The sequence below is a fragment of the Canis lupus genome, chromosome 11, assembly GCF_011100685.1.
Source record: "Canis lupus familiaris isolate Mischka breed German Shepherd chromosome 11, alternate assembly UU_Cfam_GSD_1.0, whole genome shotgun sequence".
NCBI classification, from domain to species: Eukaryota; Metazoa; Chordata; class Mammalia; order Carnivora; family Canidae; genus Canis; species Canis lupus.
This window is the reverse complement of record NC_049232.1, coordinates 74332546-74346810: the sequence shown is the minus strand read 5'-3', so window position 1 is coordinate 74346810 and position 14265 is coordinate 74332546. Positions and strand designations below refer to the sequence as shown.

General features: G+C 68.0%; 1 protein-coding gene across 6 annotated transcripts in view; it reads left to right on the top strand.

The window, feature by feature from the left end:
- Window positions 1-14265, top strand: part of PHF19 (PHD finger protein 19) — a 45031-nt gene that overhangs the window by 8278 nt on the left and 22488 nt on the right. For 5 of the 6 annotated variants that reach the window (XR_005367244.1, XR_005367243.1, XM_038553251.1 and 2 more), the window contains 4 exons: window positions 2876-2941; window positions 3353-3757; window positions 6603-6780; window positions 8501-8649. Coding sequence is in view for 4 of the 6 variants with exons in the window: in XM_038553251.1 (XP_038409179.1) it covers window positions 2876-2941; window positions 3353-3757; window positions 6603-6780; window positions 8501-8649 (798 nt within the window). In the remaining 2 variants the exon portion in view is untranslated. Of the gene's footprint in view, window positions 1-2875; window positions 2942-3352; window positions 3758-6602; window positions 6781-8500; window positions 8650-10524; window positions 12606-14265 lie in introns of those variants that run through there. The other variant, XM_038553257.1, reaches the window with a different exon arrangement.

Here is a 14265-nt window from a genome sequence, read left to right as displayed (position 1 = left end):
GGACCAAGGTCCCATCACAGCGGGAGGCAAATCTGGGTCGTGACCCCTGCCTCCAGGCTGCGGGCACCTCGGGTGACCCCAAGTGTCCGATGCGGGTTTGGGTCACGCAGGCCGTGTGGACTCCACCAAGTGCGACGGGAACACGGGAAAGGGCAAGACGGGTGTGGACCAGGACCCAGGCCGGGCCTCCCGCAGGACGCGGGAGCAGAAGCTGCCAAAGGGGCAACAGGCGGCAGCCGGGAGGAGGCCGGGCCGCGTAGACCGGTGCACCCCACCGGCCCCCGCCCGCGTGAAGGGCCCGGCTGTACCCCGGGGTGCCGAGCCCCAGAGCCGCCGTGTGGCCGGCCCTCTGCTGCGGGCAGTGGCGGGTCCCTGTGCCCCGCACCTCGTGGCGCTCGCCGCTCAGAGGCCGCAGCGCCCTGGGGGCTCCCGACGCACCTGCGGCGCCACCCCAAAGGGCGGGGGGAGCGGCCCGCGGGCCCCTGGGGCGCAGCCAGGAGGAGCAGGGTGCCCGCGGGCCGGGATCTTTCTGTTTCCTCTGCAGAGGCAATTCCACTGTGAACGTCATTTCTTGCAGGCGGTGGGGCGGGGGGGGGGGGGCGGGGGCCCTCGCGCGGGGACGATTGCGGCTCGAGACACGCACCAGGCCCGGACAGGCGCCCATCCTCCCTCCGCAGCCCCAGCCCGTTCCCCGGCTGCGCCTCGTCCCTACCCTTTCGGGGGGGCCACCTCCGGTTAAGGCGAGGACTCCCCTTGGGCGGGAGGACCCAGGCCATGGACTCGGCCGCTGCCTTCCTCGGCGCTGCCCTGAGCCGCCCCGGCCTTCGGCTCCCCACTGAGGCAGAAGCCGAGGCTCAGCCGCAGCCTCCTCCGGGGCGAGAGGGCCGCGGCCGCGGTGCTGGGGGGCGGGGGTGGGGGCAGCAGGGCCGGCAGGGCTCTAACTGGACAGAGGCCCAGCCCGGGGCTCCGTGGCCTCAGGCCCACGTGAGCTCACGGCCGCCACGGCCCGGGCTTCCCCGGACGGACAGGAAGCTGGTCCGGCCCGCCGCCTCCCGAGGTCCTGCGGGGACCCTGTGGGGACACACGCCAGGCGCCGCGGCCCAGGTACACGCGCACCTTCAGGACGCCCCCACCTGCCCGAGGAAGCCCAGGCCCAAAGGGTCTTACCGGGCCAGTCACTAGGGGTCCAAGAGGTGCAGGCGGCGCCTGGGTGGCTCCTCGGCGGAGCCTGCGACCCCTGATTCCAGCTGGGGTCATGACCTCAGGTCCTGGATGGAGCCCCACGTGGGGCTGTACGCTCCGGGAGGGGTCCGCTTCAGGATCCTCCCCGCGCTGTCCCTCCCCACCCGCGTGTTCTGTCTCAAGCAGATACATAAGTCTTGTTTTAAAAGAGGGCGAGATGCAGGGGTTAAATGAGAGGCAGTGCGCGCCAGCCCGGGGAGGAGGGGAAGGCAGCAGACCCGAGGGCAGCAGGAACAGCCTGCCCCGAGCACCGAGGCCGCGGGCCGTGCTCCCCACGCCGTGCACACCGGCCCCACGGCCGCCCGGGGCCCACGCGGCTGCACTCCCCGCGCAGAAGCCCGCAGGCCGCGCGGCCTCAGCCACACAGCGCCCGTTCTCGCCGCCCTGGGGGCTGAGGGAGGCGGGTCTGTCCGACCCGGCCCGCGTGTAGACGCTGCCCTCCCGGCGTGTCATCCTGCCCTCACTCTGACCTCATTACCTCCGTGAAGACCCCGCCTCCAAACACAGTCACGTTCGGGGGTGGGAGTCCCAGCAGATGACCTGCGCGGGGACAGGGCAGTGTCATCCTCATCCCCATTTTGCAGATAAGGAAACCGAGGCAGGGAGAGGTTAGTAAGTCTCCTAGGACCCAACAGTTTGCATGTCAAGTGACTGGAACGGGCCTGGCGCTCCTACAGGCAGCGTCCCCCACGCCCCGCGGCTCCCCCAGGAGCGTGTGCTGCCCTGAGGAGGCCTGGGGCAGCCTGGCTGGCCGCCGAGGCCCCCGGAGCACCCCCAAGTCCGTGGGACCGGCCACCGCCCCCCTGCTCATCCCCAGTCCCCCGGGCAGCGCCGTCCTGGGCTCTGGGTCTGCCCCGCAGAGACCGCAGCAGCGGGCCCAGCGCCCCGACCACGCGCCCCACCCCTCCACCCGCGGGGTCTACGCACTCCCAGCCCTCGGTGCCCGGCTCCCGCCTCCTTATCCCTCCTTCGACTCCCACTTTGGGCAAAAGCACACCCTGGTTGGGCCCCCAGGGCCCAGGGCCGCGCCAGCCTTGGGGACCCCGCCGTCCCCATGCCCCCCACCTACTGGGAGAGGCTGCAGCTCCCATCCCGGCTCCGCCAAGGCCACCCCCGCCCCCGCCTCAGCGGGATGTCTGGGTCCTGTGCCTCGTTGGGGACAGGCTGTGCTTGAAGCCCAGGACAGGGGGAGGGGGTAGATGGGGACAGGCCCTGGGGCTGCAGGAAGGGGGGGACGGGGACAGGCCCCGGGGCTGCGGGAGGGGGAGACGGGGAGAGGCCCGGACTACCGGAGAGGGGAGGTGATCACTCAAGCAGCCAGTGTGTACCCAGCGTCGCCCCCGCAGTGGTCACTGCCCCCCACGCTGGAAATGCTACTGTGACCTTCACAGGCACCCACAGCAGTGGGGACGACTGTCAAGCTGGGTGGACCAGTCCCGACAGGAGGGGGCAGTGCTGCCAGCAGGACGGCAGCAGAGGCCTGGGTCGGGGTTTGAAGGAGTCCCCGGTGGACAGAACAGCATGTGCCTCCTCAGGGCCACCCGCTGGCGCCCTGCTGGGTCCTGGGCTTTGCAGGAGAGCCGGGTGGCCGCTGGGACCCCTTAACATGTGGTGACACACTTGTCGCTTCCAGGACCCGCCTGAGGTGGCTGAGGCTGAGGTCGGCTGCCCGTTTGCTGGAGTGGGCTGCCCCTACAAGGTAGGCTTGGGGCGTCCCCGCTCGGAGTGGGCTTGAATGGGCTCAGTGTCCTCGCTCCACCCCAGGTTTTCCCTCCGGGTCAGGCTGAGCCGCTGGGTGTCCCTAACATTACTGACCTGTCAGTTCAACAGATCCCACTAGCGAATCCTCTCTGTGCTCAGGGACGTTCTAGTAATGTCTACCCCAGCCCCAAGTCACTCACCACACCACCCCCCGCCACGTGGTCCTGATTCACCCCTGCACACAGCTGGGGCGCCGCGGATGCTCCAGTGGGCAGGAGGCGTGTGGGCCGGGTGTGTGTGATGCCAGGGCCCTCACCAGCGCCCTCTTCCTCTCTCCTGCTGGGTGGGGGGAACCTGACTTTCCCGGGAGCCCTGGGGCAGCAGGACCCTGAGCCCCCCCCCTCCGCAGGGCAGCCCCAGGCTGATGCAGGAGCACGAGGTCGCCTCGCAGACCACCCACCTCAACCTGCTGCTGGGATGCGTGACGCCGTGGATGGCCCCACGTGGCCCCGGGGGCGCGGCCCTGGCCCTGGAGCGGAACCTGTCGGACCTGCAGCTGCAGGCGGCCGTGGAGGTGGCTGGGGACCTGGAGGTGGACTGTTACCGGGCGCCCCGCTCCGACAGCCAGGACGAGCACACCCTGCAGCGCCTCACAAAGGAGAAGCCCCTGGCTGAGCTGCAGGAGAAGCTGCGCGTGTTCGAGAACATCGTGGCCGTCCTCAACAAAGAGGTGGAGGCCTCCCACCTGGCCCTGGCCGCCTCCATCCACCAGAGCCAGCTGGACCGCGAGCACATCCTGAGCCTGGAACAGCAGGTGAGCTGGGAGCCCAGGCCCTGCGCAGTGGGCTCGGGGGTCCGCGGCCCGGCTCAAGGCCCTGCCAGGTGGGCTCAGAGGCCCCACGGTCACCTCAAGGCCCTGCCCAGTAGGCTCGGAGACCCCACAGCCCAGCTCAAGGCCCTTCCTGGTGGGCTTAGAGACCCCGCGGCCCAGCTCAAGGCCCTGCCCGGTGGGCTTAGAGACCCCGCGGCCCAGCTCAAGACCCTGCCCGATGGGCTTAGAGACCCCACGGCCCAGCTCAAGGCCCTGCCCGGTGGGCTTAGAGACCCCGCGGCCCAGGTCAAGGCCCTGCCCGATGGGCTTAGAGACCCCACAGCCCAGCTCAGGCCCTGCCCGGTGGGCTTAGAGACCCCGCGGCCCAGCTCAAGACCCTGCCCGGTGGGCTTAGAGACAATGTGGCCCAACTCAGGCCCTGCCCGGTGGGCTTAGAGACCCCGCAGCCCAGGTCAAGGCCCTGCCCGGTGGCCTTAGAGACCCCGCAGCCCAGGTCAAGGCCCTGCCCAGTGGGCTTAGAGACCCCGCGGCCCAGCTCAGGCCCTGCCCGACGGGCTTAGAGACCCCACAGCCCAGCTCAGGCCCTGCCCGGTGGGCTTAGAGACCCCACGGCCCAGCTCAAGGCCCTGCCCGGTGGGCTTAGAGACCCCGCGGCCCAGATCAAGGCCCTTCCTGGTGGGCTTAGAGACCCCACAGCCCAGCTCAAGACCCTGCCCGGTGGGCTTAGAGACCCTGCGGCCCAGCTCAAGACCCTGCCCGGTGGGCTTAGAGACCCTGCGGCCCAGCTCAGGCCCTGCCGGGTGGGCTTAGAGACCCCGCGGCCCAGCTCAAGACACGGCCCGGTGGGCTTAGAGACAATGTGGCCCAACTCAGGCCCTGCCCGGTGGGCTTAGAGACCCCGCAGCCCAGGTCAAGGCCCTGCCTGGTGGGCTTAGAGACCCCGCAGCCCAGCTCAGGCCCTGCCCGATGGGCTTAGAGACCCCACAGCCCAGCTCAGGCCCTGCCCGGTGGGCTTAGAGACCCCACGGCCCAGCTCAAGGCCCTGCCCGGTGGGCTTAGAGACCCCGCGGCCCAGGTCAAGGCCCTTCCTGGTGGGCTTAGAGACCCCACAGCCCAGCTCAAGACCCTGCCCGGTGGGCTTAGAGACCCCGCGGCCCAGCTCAGGCCCTGCCGGGTGGGCTTAGAGACCCCGCAGCCCAGGTCAAGGCCCAGCCCGGTGGGCTTAAGGACCCCATGGCCCAGCTCAGGCCCTGCCCGGTGGGCTTAAGGACCCCGCAGCCGAGGTCAAGGCCCTGCCCAGTGGGTTCAGAGGCCCCACCACCCGGTTGGTGTCGGGAGCGCAGGCAGCCTCCCTGCAGCGTCCTCCCCAACCAGACAGACTCCTCCCCGACCCCACCACCACCCGCCCTGCCCTACAAACAGGCCCTCTCCTGGGGCCCAGGACCCCCTAAGAAGGGCGCTGACTCACAGGCAGGGCCAGGGCCAACCCAGCAGCCCGTGCGCCTCAATCCCTTGCCTGAATCTCTACGGGGACAGGCTGCTCCCTTCCAGAGCACATCTCTCCACCGCTGGGCGTTTTTCACTATGAGAAAGTTCTTCCTTATACTAAACTAAAATCGGCCCCTCGGTGTAGTCGGTGCCTTGTTCCCAGCCCTGCACTGCAGGCCCCCTGCGCGAACCTGCCCCCTGGGCCCTGCACAGGCCTTCAGAGACCAACAGTCCCCGAGGACTTCCTCCTTGAAGCTCAGCGGCCTCGGTGGTCCCACCCTAAGTCCCCGACATGACCCCTCTGACCAGAGGGCTGTGCCCTCCCTTGCTCCAGAGCTCGTACTTGTCGTGATATAACCAGTATCCGTGCCAAGAGTGCTCCTTTTTTCCCTTTTCCTGTCCAGCAACGTTCCATCAGTGTCTCACGCAGGCTCAGGCCTGGATTTAGTTCCAGCTCCCCACGGCTTTGCTATGCAGGCCTGGATGGGTCACGTCCCCTCTCAGGACTCCAGCTTGCTCAGCCGAGAATTAGGGACTCGGTTTCCTTTCAGGACGCTCACTTCCATTCCTGCCTTCCCTGAGAACAAGTCCATGTTTTTCTCAAATGTCAGTGGGGGCACCTGGCAGAGAAGCGGGCCCCGGTTTGAGCGTTTGTCTATGTGACCATTGCCTCAGGTCGCGGTGGGCCCCCCAGGGCAGCAGCCGTGTGTTGAGTGCATCCAGAACCTTCCTGGCTCTGGTACCTGAGCAGTGAGCCCAGCCAGCCCTCCTCGGGGGAGCCCCTGTGGAAAGGGCACAGGCTGTGTCCCACGGCCCCTGGGGTGGAGGGGGGAGGCTCCCAGGGGACGGCTGTGTGGGCCGTGGGGTAGGGTGGGGGCCACGGAGGACGGAGCGGGGACGGAGGCCGGGGGACAGCACAAGGCCACTATGTGTGCCTGGGGGAGGCTTTCCGTGGCCCCTGTGCCCACCTTGTGCCCTCCCGCCCCCTGTGCCCCCCATTACCCCGTTACCCCCTCCCCCATCCTCTCCAATGTCCCCCCGTCTGTGCTGTACCTCCGTGTCCCCCCATGCCCTCGTCCCCGCCCATGCCCCGTGTCCTCCATCCCCTCCATGTCCCCCATCTATGCCCCCGTCCCTGCCCACGCCCCATCCCCCATCCCCTCCATGTCCCCCCCGTGCCCACCTCGTGCCTCACCGTGCCCCCCATCCCCGCCCACGCTCCCTGTCACCCATCCCCTCCATGTAGCCCCCAGCCGTGCACCCCCCCGAGCCCACCCCGTGCCACCCCCCACCCCCCCCGAGCCCCTGGCTCCCTAGTGACTGGGCTTCCTTGGCGCAGGTGGCGGAGCTGCAGCAGACGCTGGCCCAGAAAGACCAGGCCCTGGGCAAGCTGGAGCAGAGCCTGCGCCTCACGGAAGAGGCCTCCTTCGATGGCACGTTCCTGTGGAAGATCACCAACGTCACCAGGCGCTGCCACGAGTCTGCCTGCGGCAGGACCGTCAGCCTCTTCTCACCAGGTACCCGCTGCTCCCCCGGGCGCAGACCCGCAGGGGTGGGGGTGGGGGTCAGGGTGGTGTTGGGGTGCAGGGGTGCGGGGGCAGGCTTCCGGGAAGCAAGCAGGGACGGCAGCGAGCCGGTGACCGCCGCGCGGGGTCCAGCGGGGCCATCTAAACCCCGGGGCGCAGGCGGCAGGCCCCCCAGCCACACGGAGCCCCGGGGCGGGGAGAGTGGCGCGGGCCCCCCTCGAGTCCCTAGCCGCCCGCTTCCGCCAGGTGGCATGAGGTTGTTACTGACCTCATGGGGCTCCCGGCCGCGATGGAGAGGGTGCCCGAGCCAGAGCTGCTCGGCGTGAGGGGCGCGGGGACCTGCCGCAGGGCCAGCGCAGGACCCCGTCCGCAGGGCCGGGGAGCGAGGCCAGCGCAGAGGAAGCCGAACGGCGTCGTAGGCGGTGAGCAGCTCGCAGGTGCTTCCTCACCCGGCGCCGCGCCCGCGGAGAACACTCAGCAGATGTTTCTCTTATTTCGTTCTTGGGGTTTTTTTTTTTAACGATTTTATTTATTCATGAGAGACACAGAGAGAGGCAGAGACACAGGCAGAGGGAGAGGCAGGCTCCCTGCAGGGGACCCCGATGTGGGACTCGATCCCAGGACCCTGGGGTCACGCCCTGAGCCGAAGGCAGGTGCTCCACCGCTGAGCCACCTGGGCGCCCCTTGGGTTTTTTTTTTTTTAAGACTTTATTTATTTGAGAGGCAGTGAGCACAAGCAGGGGCAGAGGGAGAGGGAGAAGCAGACGCCCCGCTGAGCAGGGCGCCCGACACGGGCTCGACCCCCGGACCCCGGGATCACGACCTGAGCGAAGGCAGGTGCTCGACCGCTGAGCGCCCCAGGAGAAGTTTCTGCTAATCAGGGGGCTCCATCTACGTAACAGCGAGTGGATTTGCACAACACTCTCACTGTCACCCTGCGTGTGCGCATCTGAGGCAGGTGGCCCATCAGGAGGATTTTGCAGGCAGGTGTGAGCGACCTGGCACGGGGCCCGGCTCCACGCCTTCCCGGTCGTCAGCTCCTCGGACCCACCCGCGACCCCCAGGCCGGGTTAACGCGGGCGCTCCCCAAGCCAGCTGCTGCCTCAGAGCCGCCCCGTCTCTGCCTTCCTGTTCTTCCTGCACCTCTTCCCACCTGCTCCCTGGCCCCGAGGGCCTTGGCGGTGACAGCCGCGGGTGCGCACCCTCCAACGGCCCCTTCTGCTGCCCACGGAGAGCCCAGGCCCCTCTGGGCGATCATCAGGGATGATTCATCCCCCGGGGCGCCCACCGGGGGTGGCGGCCAGACCCGGGAGCTGCCCCAGGCTCCCCAGCGTCTGGGGGCTGAGCACCTGGCCTAGGGCAGCGGAACGAAGTCGGTGTCGTGAGGTGGGCCCGGGCCCTGCTTCTGTCTCTGCCGCGAGCGCCCGGCGTGTCCGGCCACGGGGCTGGGCTTCCCCTCTGCAAAACACGGGTGGGCAAAATCAGAAGCGTGGTGCCAGGGCCTGCAGCTTCAGCATCCAGTCCTCGGGGGCGCGCCTGTCACCTCCGGGCGGCTGTCTGGGTGACGGCTGAGCAACAGCTAGGCGACGGCTGGGCGAGGTCACCTCCCGGAGCCGGGTCCTCCTCGCCGCGCTAGTTTGGAGTGGGGCGCCTCAGTTTGGAGCCACTGCCCGTGGGCCTGCCCGTGCTGACCGAGCCCTCCGCCCCTCAGCTTTCTACACGGCCAAGTACGGCTACAAGCTGTGCCTGCGGCTCTACCTGAATGGGGACGGGACGGGGAAGAGGACCCACCTGTCGCTCTTCATCGTGATCATGAGAGGGGAGTACGACGCTCTGCTGCCCTGGCCTTTTCGGAACAAGGTACGGGCTGGGCGGGGGATGGGGAGCCTGGGTCCTGGTCCCGTCTGCATTTTCAGTTTCACCTCGTATAAAGCCAGAGCCTGAGCGCACCCCTCGCGCCCGGGGCTGTCAGGGACTGGGGGGGCTAAAGTGCTGGCCCGGCGCCCCCGACGGCCTGGAGCCCCGACCCCCATGGGGGTGAATACGGAGTACTTCCTGGAGGAGGTGCCGTGGGGCTAGCCTCAAGTGGCGGCGTTCTCAACCGGAAGGAGCCCAGGGCAGGGCACGCCTGTCAGCCCGGGACGCTGGCCGCAGCAGGTGCGGGCGGGGACGGGGAGCCACCAGGACCCTCCATCGCGGCTGGGCGGGACGCAACTCGGAAGCCCATCTGGTGGTTTCGTACCCCGTGAAACGTGCTCCCGCACGACCCCACTGCACCCCCTGGGATGTGGCCAATGAGTCAAAAATTTTGGTTTTCAGAGGCGGCACACAGGTGTTCCCGGCAGCGTCGCGGGTAGCTGCCCGAACGTGCAGGTGGCCACGGTGCCGTCGGAGGGCGGGGGGCGGGGGGCGGGTGCTGGCGGCAGGGCGCTCACACGGCGCGGCCCCGTCGGGCCCTGAGGACCCGTAAAGGCGATCCTGCGTGAAGGGGCCGGCCTGACGGGGCGCGGACGGGCTGTGTGATCCCAGCCGTGGGCCATTCGGGGGCAGGTGCGGCTGTGGAGCCGGTGAAAGATCAGGCTCGAGGGTGAGTTCGGGCAGCGCTCAGGAGTGTAGGGCAGCGACCCCCTCTGTACCGCGCCCCTGGGCGGGCATCATCGGGGGTCCTCCAGCCCAGAGAGGTAGTGCACGGCCCCGGGGGAGGCCGGAGTGGACCCCAGACGTTGGGCGGCTGCACCGTGTCAGGGCGGCTCCAGGTGCGGGGAGGCCGCGTGGGGAATCGCTGCAGTTTCCATCCACGCGTGCCTTGACCCAGAACTGTTCCAAGTTACAAAGTGTTATTTAGAAGGGGCGCCTGGGGGGCTCGGCGGTGAGAGTCTGCCTCCAGCTCAGGGCATGACCCCGGGGTCCCGGGATCAAGTCCCGTGTCGGGCTCCCTGCATGGAGCCTGCTTCTCCCTCTGCCTGGGTCTCTGCCTTTCTCTGTGTGTCTCAGGAATAAATAAATAAGATCTTTAGAAAAACCTATTTAGAAGGACAGGAGAGGAGCCGGGCTGAGGCGTTCCCCGCACGGCGAGTGGGGAAGGAAGGGGGTGCTCCAGAACCAGGCCGGGGGGGAGCAGGGGGGCAGGGGGGGCTGCCACAGGGGTCGGGATAGGAGTCCCCAGGTCTTAAAGCGCCGCCGCAGGGTCTCACTACAGTGAGAGGCGAGGCTGGAGCGTCTTGGTTCCCGTCACCTTCTGAGCCTCGCGAAGCGCGACAACTGCGAGAGGACCCCCGTGGTCGGCAGCCTGAGTTTAGTGACACGAGCCAGGGAAGGGGTTCGTGTGGCGCAGGACCACCCGTGTCTGGGGTCCACGTGCAGGCTCAGGGCATCGACTGACCCCCTGGGTGGAAGGCCCGCCTGTCCTTGTCCCCGTGCCTTGTCCCAGGAGCAGCCTCACGGTCCAGAGCGGGAAGGGGCACCGGGGGTGTGGGTGGGGCCCCCTCGTGCCGCGCGGCCCCATCCTGACCCCAGAGTGATGGTGGCTCGGGATTCCCGTGCCCCGGGCTCAAAGCCCCCACCCCTACTCCCAGGGCAGCCCCCACCGCGGCTCGGGACCATGCGCTCCCGCCCCGGGGGCCTTGCCCGGCCCGGCGTGCTCCGGACCTTGCATCTTGGACTCCGCGTCCGCACGGGGCAAGGGCGGCGCGGTGTCCCCGGGGCACGGCCTGACCCCTCCGCCCCCGCCGCCAGGTCACCTTCATGCTGCTCGACCAGAACAACCGCGAGCACGCCATCGACGCCTTCCGGCCCGACCTGAGCTCCGCGTCCTTCCAGCGGCCGCAGAGCGAGACCAACGTGGCCAGCGGCTGCCCGCTCTTCTTCCCCCTCAGCCGGCTGCAGTCGCCCAAGCACGCCTACGTGAAGGATGACACCATGTTCCTCAAGTGCATCGTGGAGACAAACGCGTAGGGCGCAGGCGGGGGCCCTGCCCAGGACCCCAGGGCACCGCGGCGGGCCGGACGGCCGGACGAGAGCGGGGCGGCCCCGGAGGTCCGGGCGGGTGGGCGCCGGGGGGCACCTCTCACTGGGCCTGCCGCACCGCCCGCGAGCCCTGCGGCCCGAAGGAACGGGGAGCCCCTGAGCACAGCTTCCTTCCAAACACGCGTAAAACCCAAGAAAGCGACTGTGCGGTCCTGAGGGCGCCGAGGAGTCGGCCAGGCCGCCGCAGCGGGAGGGCCCTGGGCCGCGCCGGGCGCAGCTGCTGACACCTCCCGGCGCTGCCGGCCCTGGGGGAGACCCCGGCCTGCCTCCGGCTGCGGCCCGCACCTGTCCCCCCACCCGGGAGGCCGCGGCCGATTCCGCAGGGCCCCCCCCGACCCCCCGTGCTCGGCTCCTGGGGCCGCCCAGGCTCCAGCTGCGGCGACGCTCCTCTGCCCACCCACCGTCATGCCCATCGCTGCTGGCTCACACCCCCGGGGCCCCGTCCGTAAAATGGTCACGGTCCTGCCCACCCTCCCTGGCACGGCGTGTCACAGGCGCCACGTGCCTGCGGGTGGCGGACAGGGCTTTGCTCCCCGCCCGCTCTCGGTGGGGACGGGGCCTTGCGCTGGGGAAACAAGCAGCCGCCGGCGCTGAGCGCAGGGTTGCCGGGCGCCCCCCTCACCCCCCACCCGGCCAGCCCCGCTCCCGGGCCCCTGCCCCCCGAGCCCGCTGCCTCGCACGGCTGGCTCTCAGGCCTGCGGGTGGGGGCCGCCGCGACTGCCGCGTCCCCGTGCTCGGGGGCTCAGGGCTGGGGGGTCGGACAGCGGGCCCGAGCCTGGGAAGCAAGGGCGAGCCAGGGCTCTCTGGGCCGCACGTCTCGTAGGACAAGGCCCAAGCTGAGAGGTCTGTCGGGCGAGGAGGGGGCCGCCGGGGGCCTTCCTCCCCAGGCCTGACGCTGCCCACCCCGGGGGGCGCCCGCCCGGCTCGGCAGCCTTTCTCCGGGGGCACCTGATAGCTGTAAGCAGGAGACAAGCAGTTTGGAAGGAGGAGGGTGGGCGGTGAAGCGGGGCCTCGGGCTGTGCGGCCAACAGGGTCGGGGCAGTAGGAGAATCCGCACAAACGCGAGGGCACAAGCGCAGGAAACCAGACGGCCTTGAGGTTCAGAACCCGAGCTCGGGCCCAGGGCCACCTGGCCCCGTCCCTGCCCCACCCCCGCGCGCTCCGGCCGGGCCTTCTCTGCGTCTTCTCGCAGCACTGGAGGACCCCTGAGGTCACAAGGGTCGTGCCCAGGACAGCGGCCACGCGGGTGCACCTGTCACGGTGCAAGAGCCCGGTGGATGCTGTTCACGCAGGGCTCCGCGTGCATCAAGCACCCTGCTAACCCCTTACGCCATTCCCCTCATTGACTCACAACAAGCTCACGAGCTCCCCTGCTGTCACAGTCGCCAGTACATTTAGGGAAACTGAGGCAGAGGCAGGTAGGGTCCCTCATCCCGGTGATGCAACTTGTAAGGGACAGAGCCCGGAATGTTTTGGTAACAGCTTTACTAAGATATAATTCAGGGGCGCCTGGTGGCTCAGTCAGTTAAGCATCTGACTTTTTTAAAAGATTTTATTTATTTATTCATGAGTGACACAGAGAGAGGCAGAGACCCAGGCAGAGGGAGAAGCAGGCTCCCTGCAAGGAGCCCGACGCGGGACTCGATCCCGGGACCCCAGGGTCACAGCCTGAGCCGAAGGCAGACGCTCCACTACTGACTCCATCCCAAAATAAAATCTTTTAAGAAATTACTCTTATTTTAAAACATGTTTTCTTTTATTCTTCCAGATACAATAAATGTGATTAAATATTTTGAATATTTCTTGTTGGAATCTCATTACACTTGCAACGTAACTTGAGAAAAGCTGACGTTTTCCCACCCAAGACCTTTGTGCGAAGGGATCATCCTAAGGGATCACCAGGAGAGGGCCTGGCCGGTCAGGGCCAGGGAAGGAGAGGGAAAGCTTGGGGAGAATCAGGAGAAACTTCCAGGAAAGGGGCGTTCCGATCTAGGGCTGGGGAGCTGAGTGATGGAAGGGGCAGGACGGGGTCTTCGGCACCAGGGCATGCTGGAAAGAGAGTGCTGGGGGCGAGGCGGGGTCAGGAGGCCACCTGTAACGGGGGGCCTGGGCGTGGGGAGAGAGACCTGGGCACAGAGCCGAGGAACTAGAGGGCTTCCCGGAACTCGCTTCTACCCTATTCCCCAGCGGGTGCGTGTGGCCTCGTCGTCAGGCCTGAGCAGAGCGAGAGGATGCCCATGGGTGCCGCACCTTATTAACGAGGCCCTTAAACAACCGCATCACAGACCAGGGCGCGCTGATTAGGGGCGGTCACAGCTGCCGCTTACTAGGTGCCTGTTGTACCAGGCGCTTCACGCACATCATCGCATTCCGTCCTGCAGCAATGCTGAGGCGAGTGCTGCGCTGATCCCATTTTACAGGTGGGGAAATGGAGGCCGAGAGAGGTTGAATAGTCGGGCGAAGATCCCGGCAGCTAGGAAATGGCAGGCCTGTGGTCTCCCCCTCTCTAAACCCCATCATCCCGCCCTCGCTTCCTCAACACCTGCTCTGTGCAGGGCTCTGGGCTCTGGGTGGGCCTGCGAGATGAGTCATTCAAGTAGTCACTTATTCAACAAGCCTTTTTTTTTTTTTTTTTTTTTTTTTTGAGCTCTTACCGGCACATGGGCTTATTTATAGCATGCCATGCTCATTCCAGAAAACAGAGACTGAAGGGTAGGGGTGTGGTCGTGTGACGAGGGACAACAGGAAAGCCCAAGTTGGGAAGGTCAGAAGAACCCAGGACTGACACAGGCACGCCAGGCGCAGGCCTTGAGGTCCTGCACGTTACCCAGACAGTTGTCCCGTGAGCTTCCAGCCGCCCAACCCATCCCACGTGGCGGCAGGTGCATGGAGCCATCGTGGGGCGGGCTGGACGGCCGCGGGCACAGAGGGCAGGGCGCAGGGGCCTGTGCACGCATCATCGGGGCTCGGCGGGAGCCCGAGGGCCTGATGGGGAGCGAGCCGTCGAGGCGGGAAGAGAGCTCCGCAGCACAGGACCAGTGAGGACACGTGCGTGCCAGGGGGTCCCCCGCCGCTTGGCTCACTCACAGGGAGGCATAAGGGACCAGCTCTCAGGGCCGTGGGCCTGCAGCCACAGTCCACAGGCCGGGCGGCGGGTGGGGCGGGAGGCACCGGCCTGGGGAGGCGATCCATCCCGGGGACCCCAGGTGTTGCTGGCAGGCCCCTGGCTGAGCGGCTGAGGCCACGCAGGCCCCGGGGTTGACCCTGACCTCCGGCAGCCTCCGGGGATGCCCAGCCGACGGTGCATACATCAACCGCACCGAGGGGTCGCCGGGCCGCCTCCTTCCGAGGGCCGCTGCTCTGGAGCCCCCCACCCGGCCCCGTGCACCCGCAACGCCGGCCTCGGGGAGAGGAGCCCACGGCCGGAGCCCAGCACGTCTGGGCGGCGTC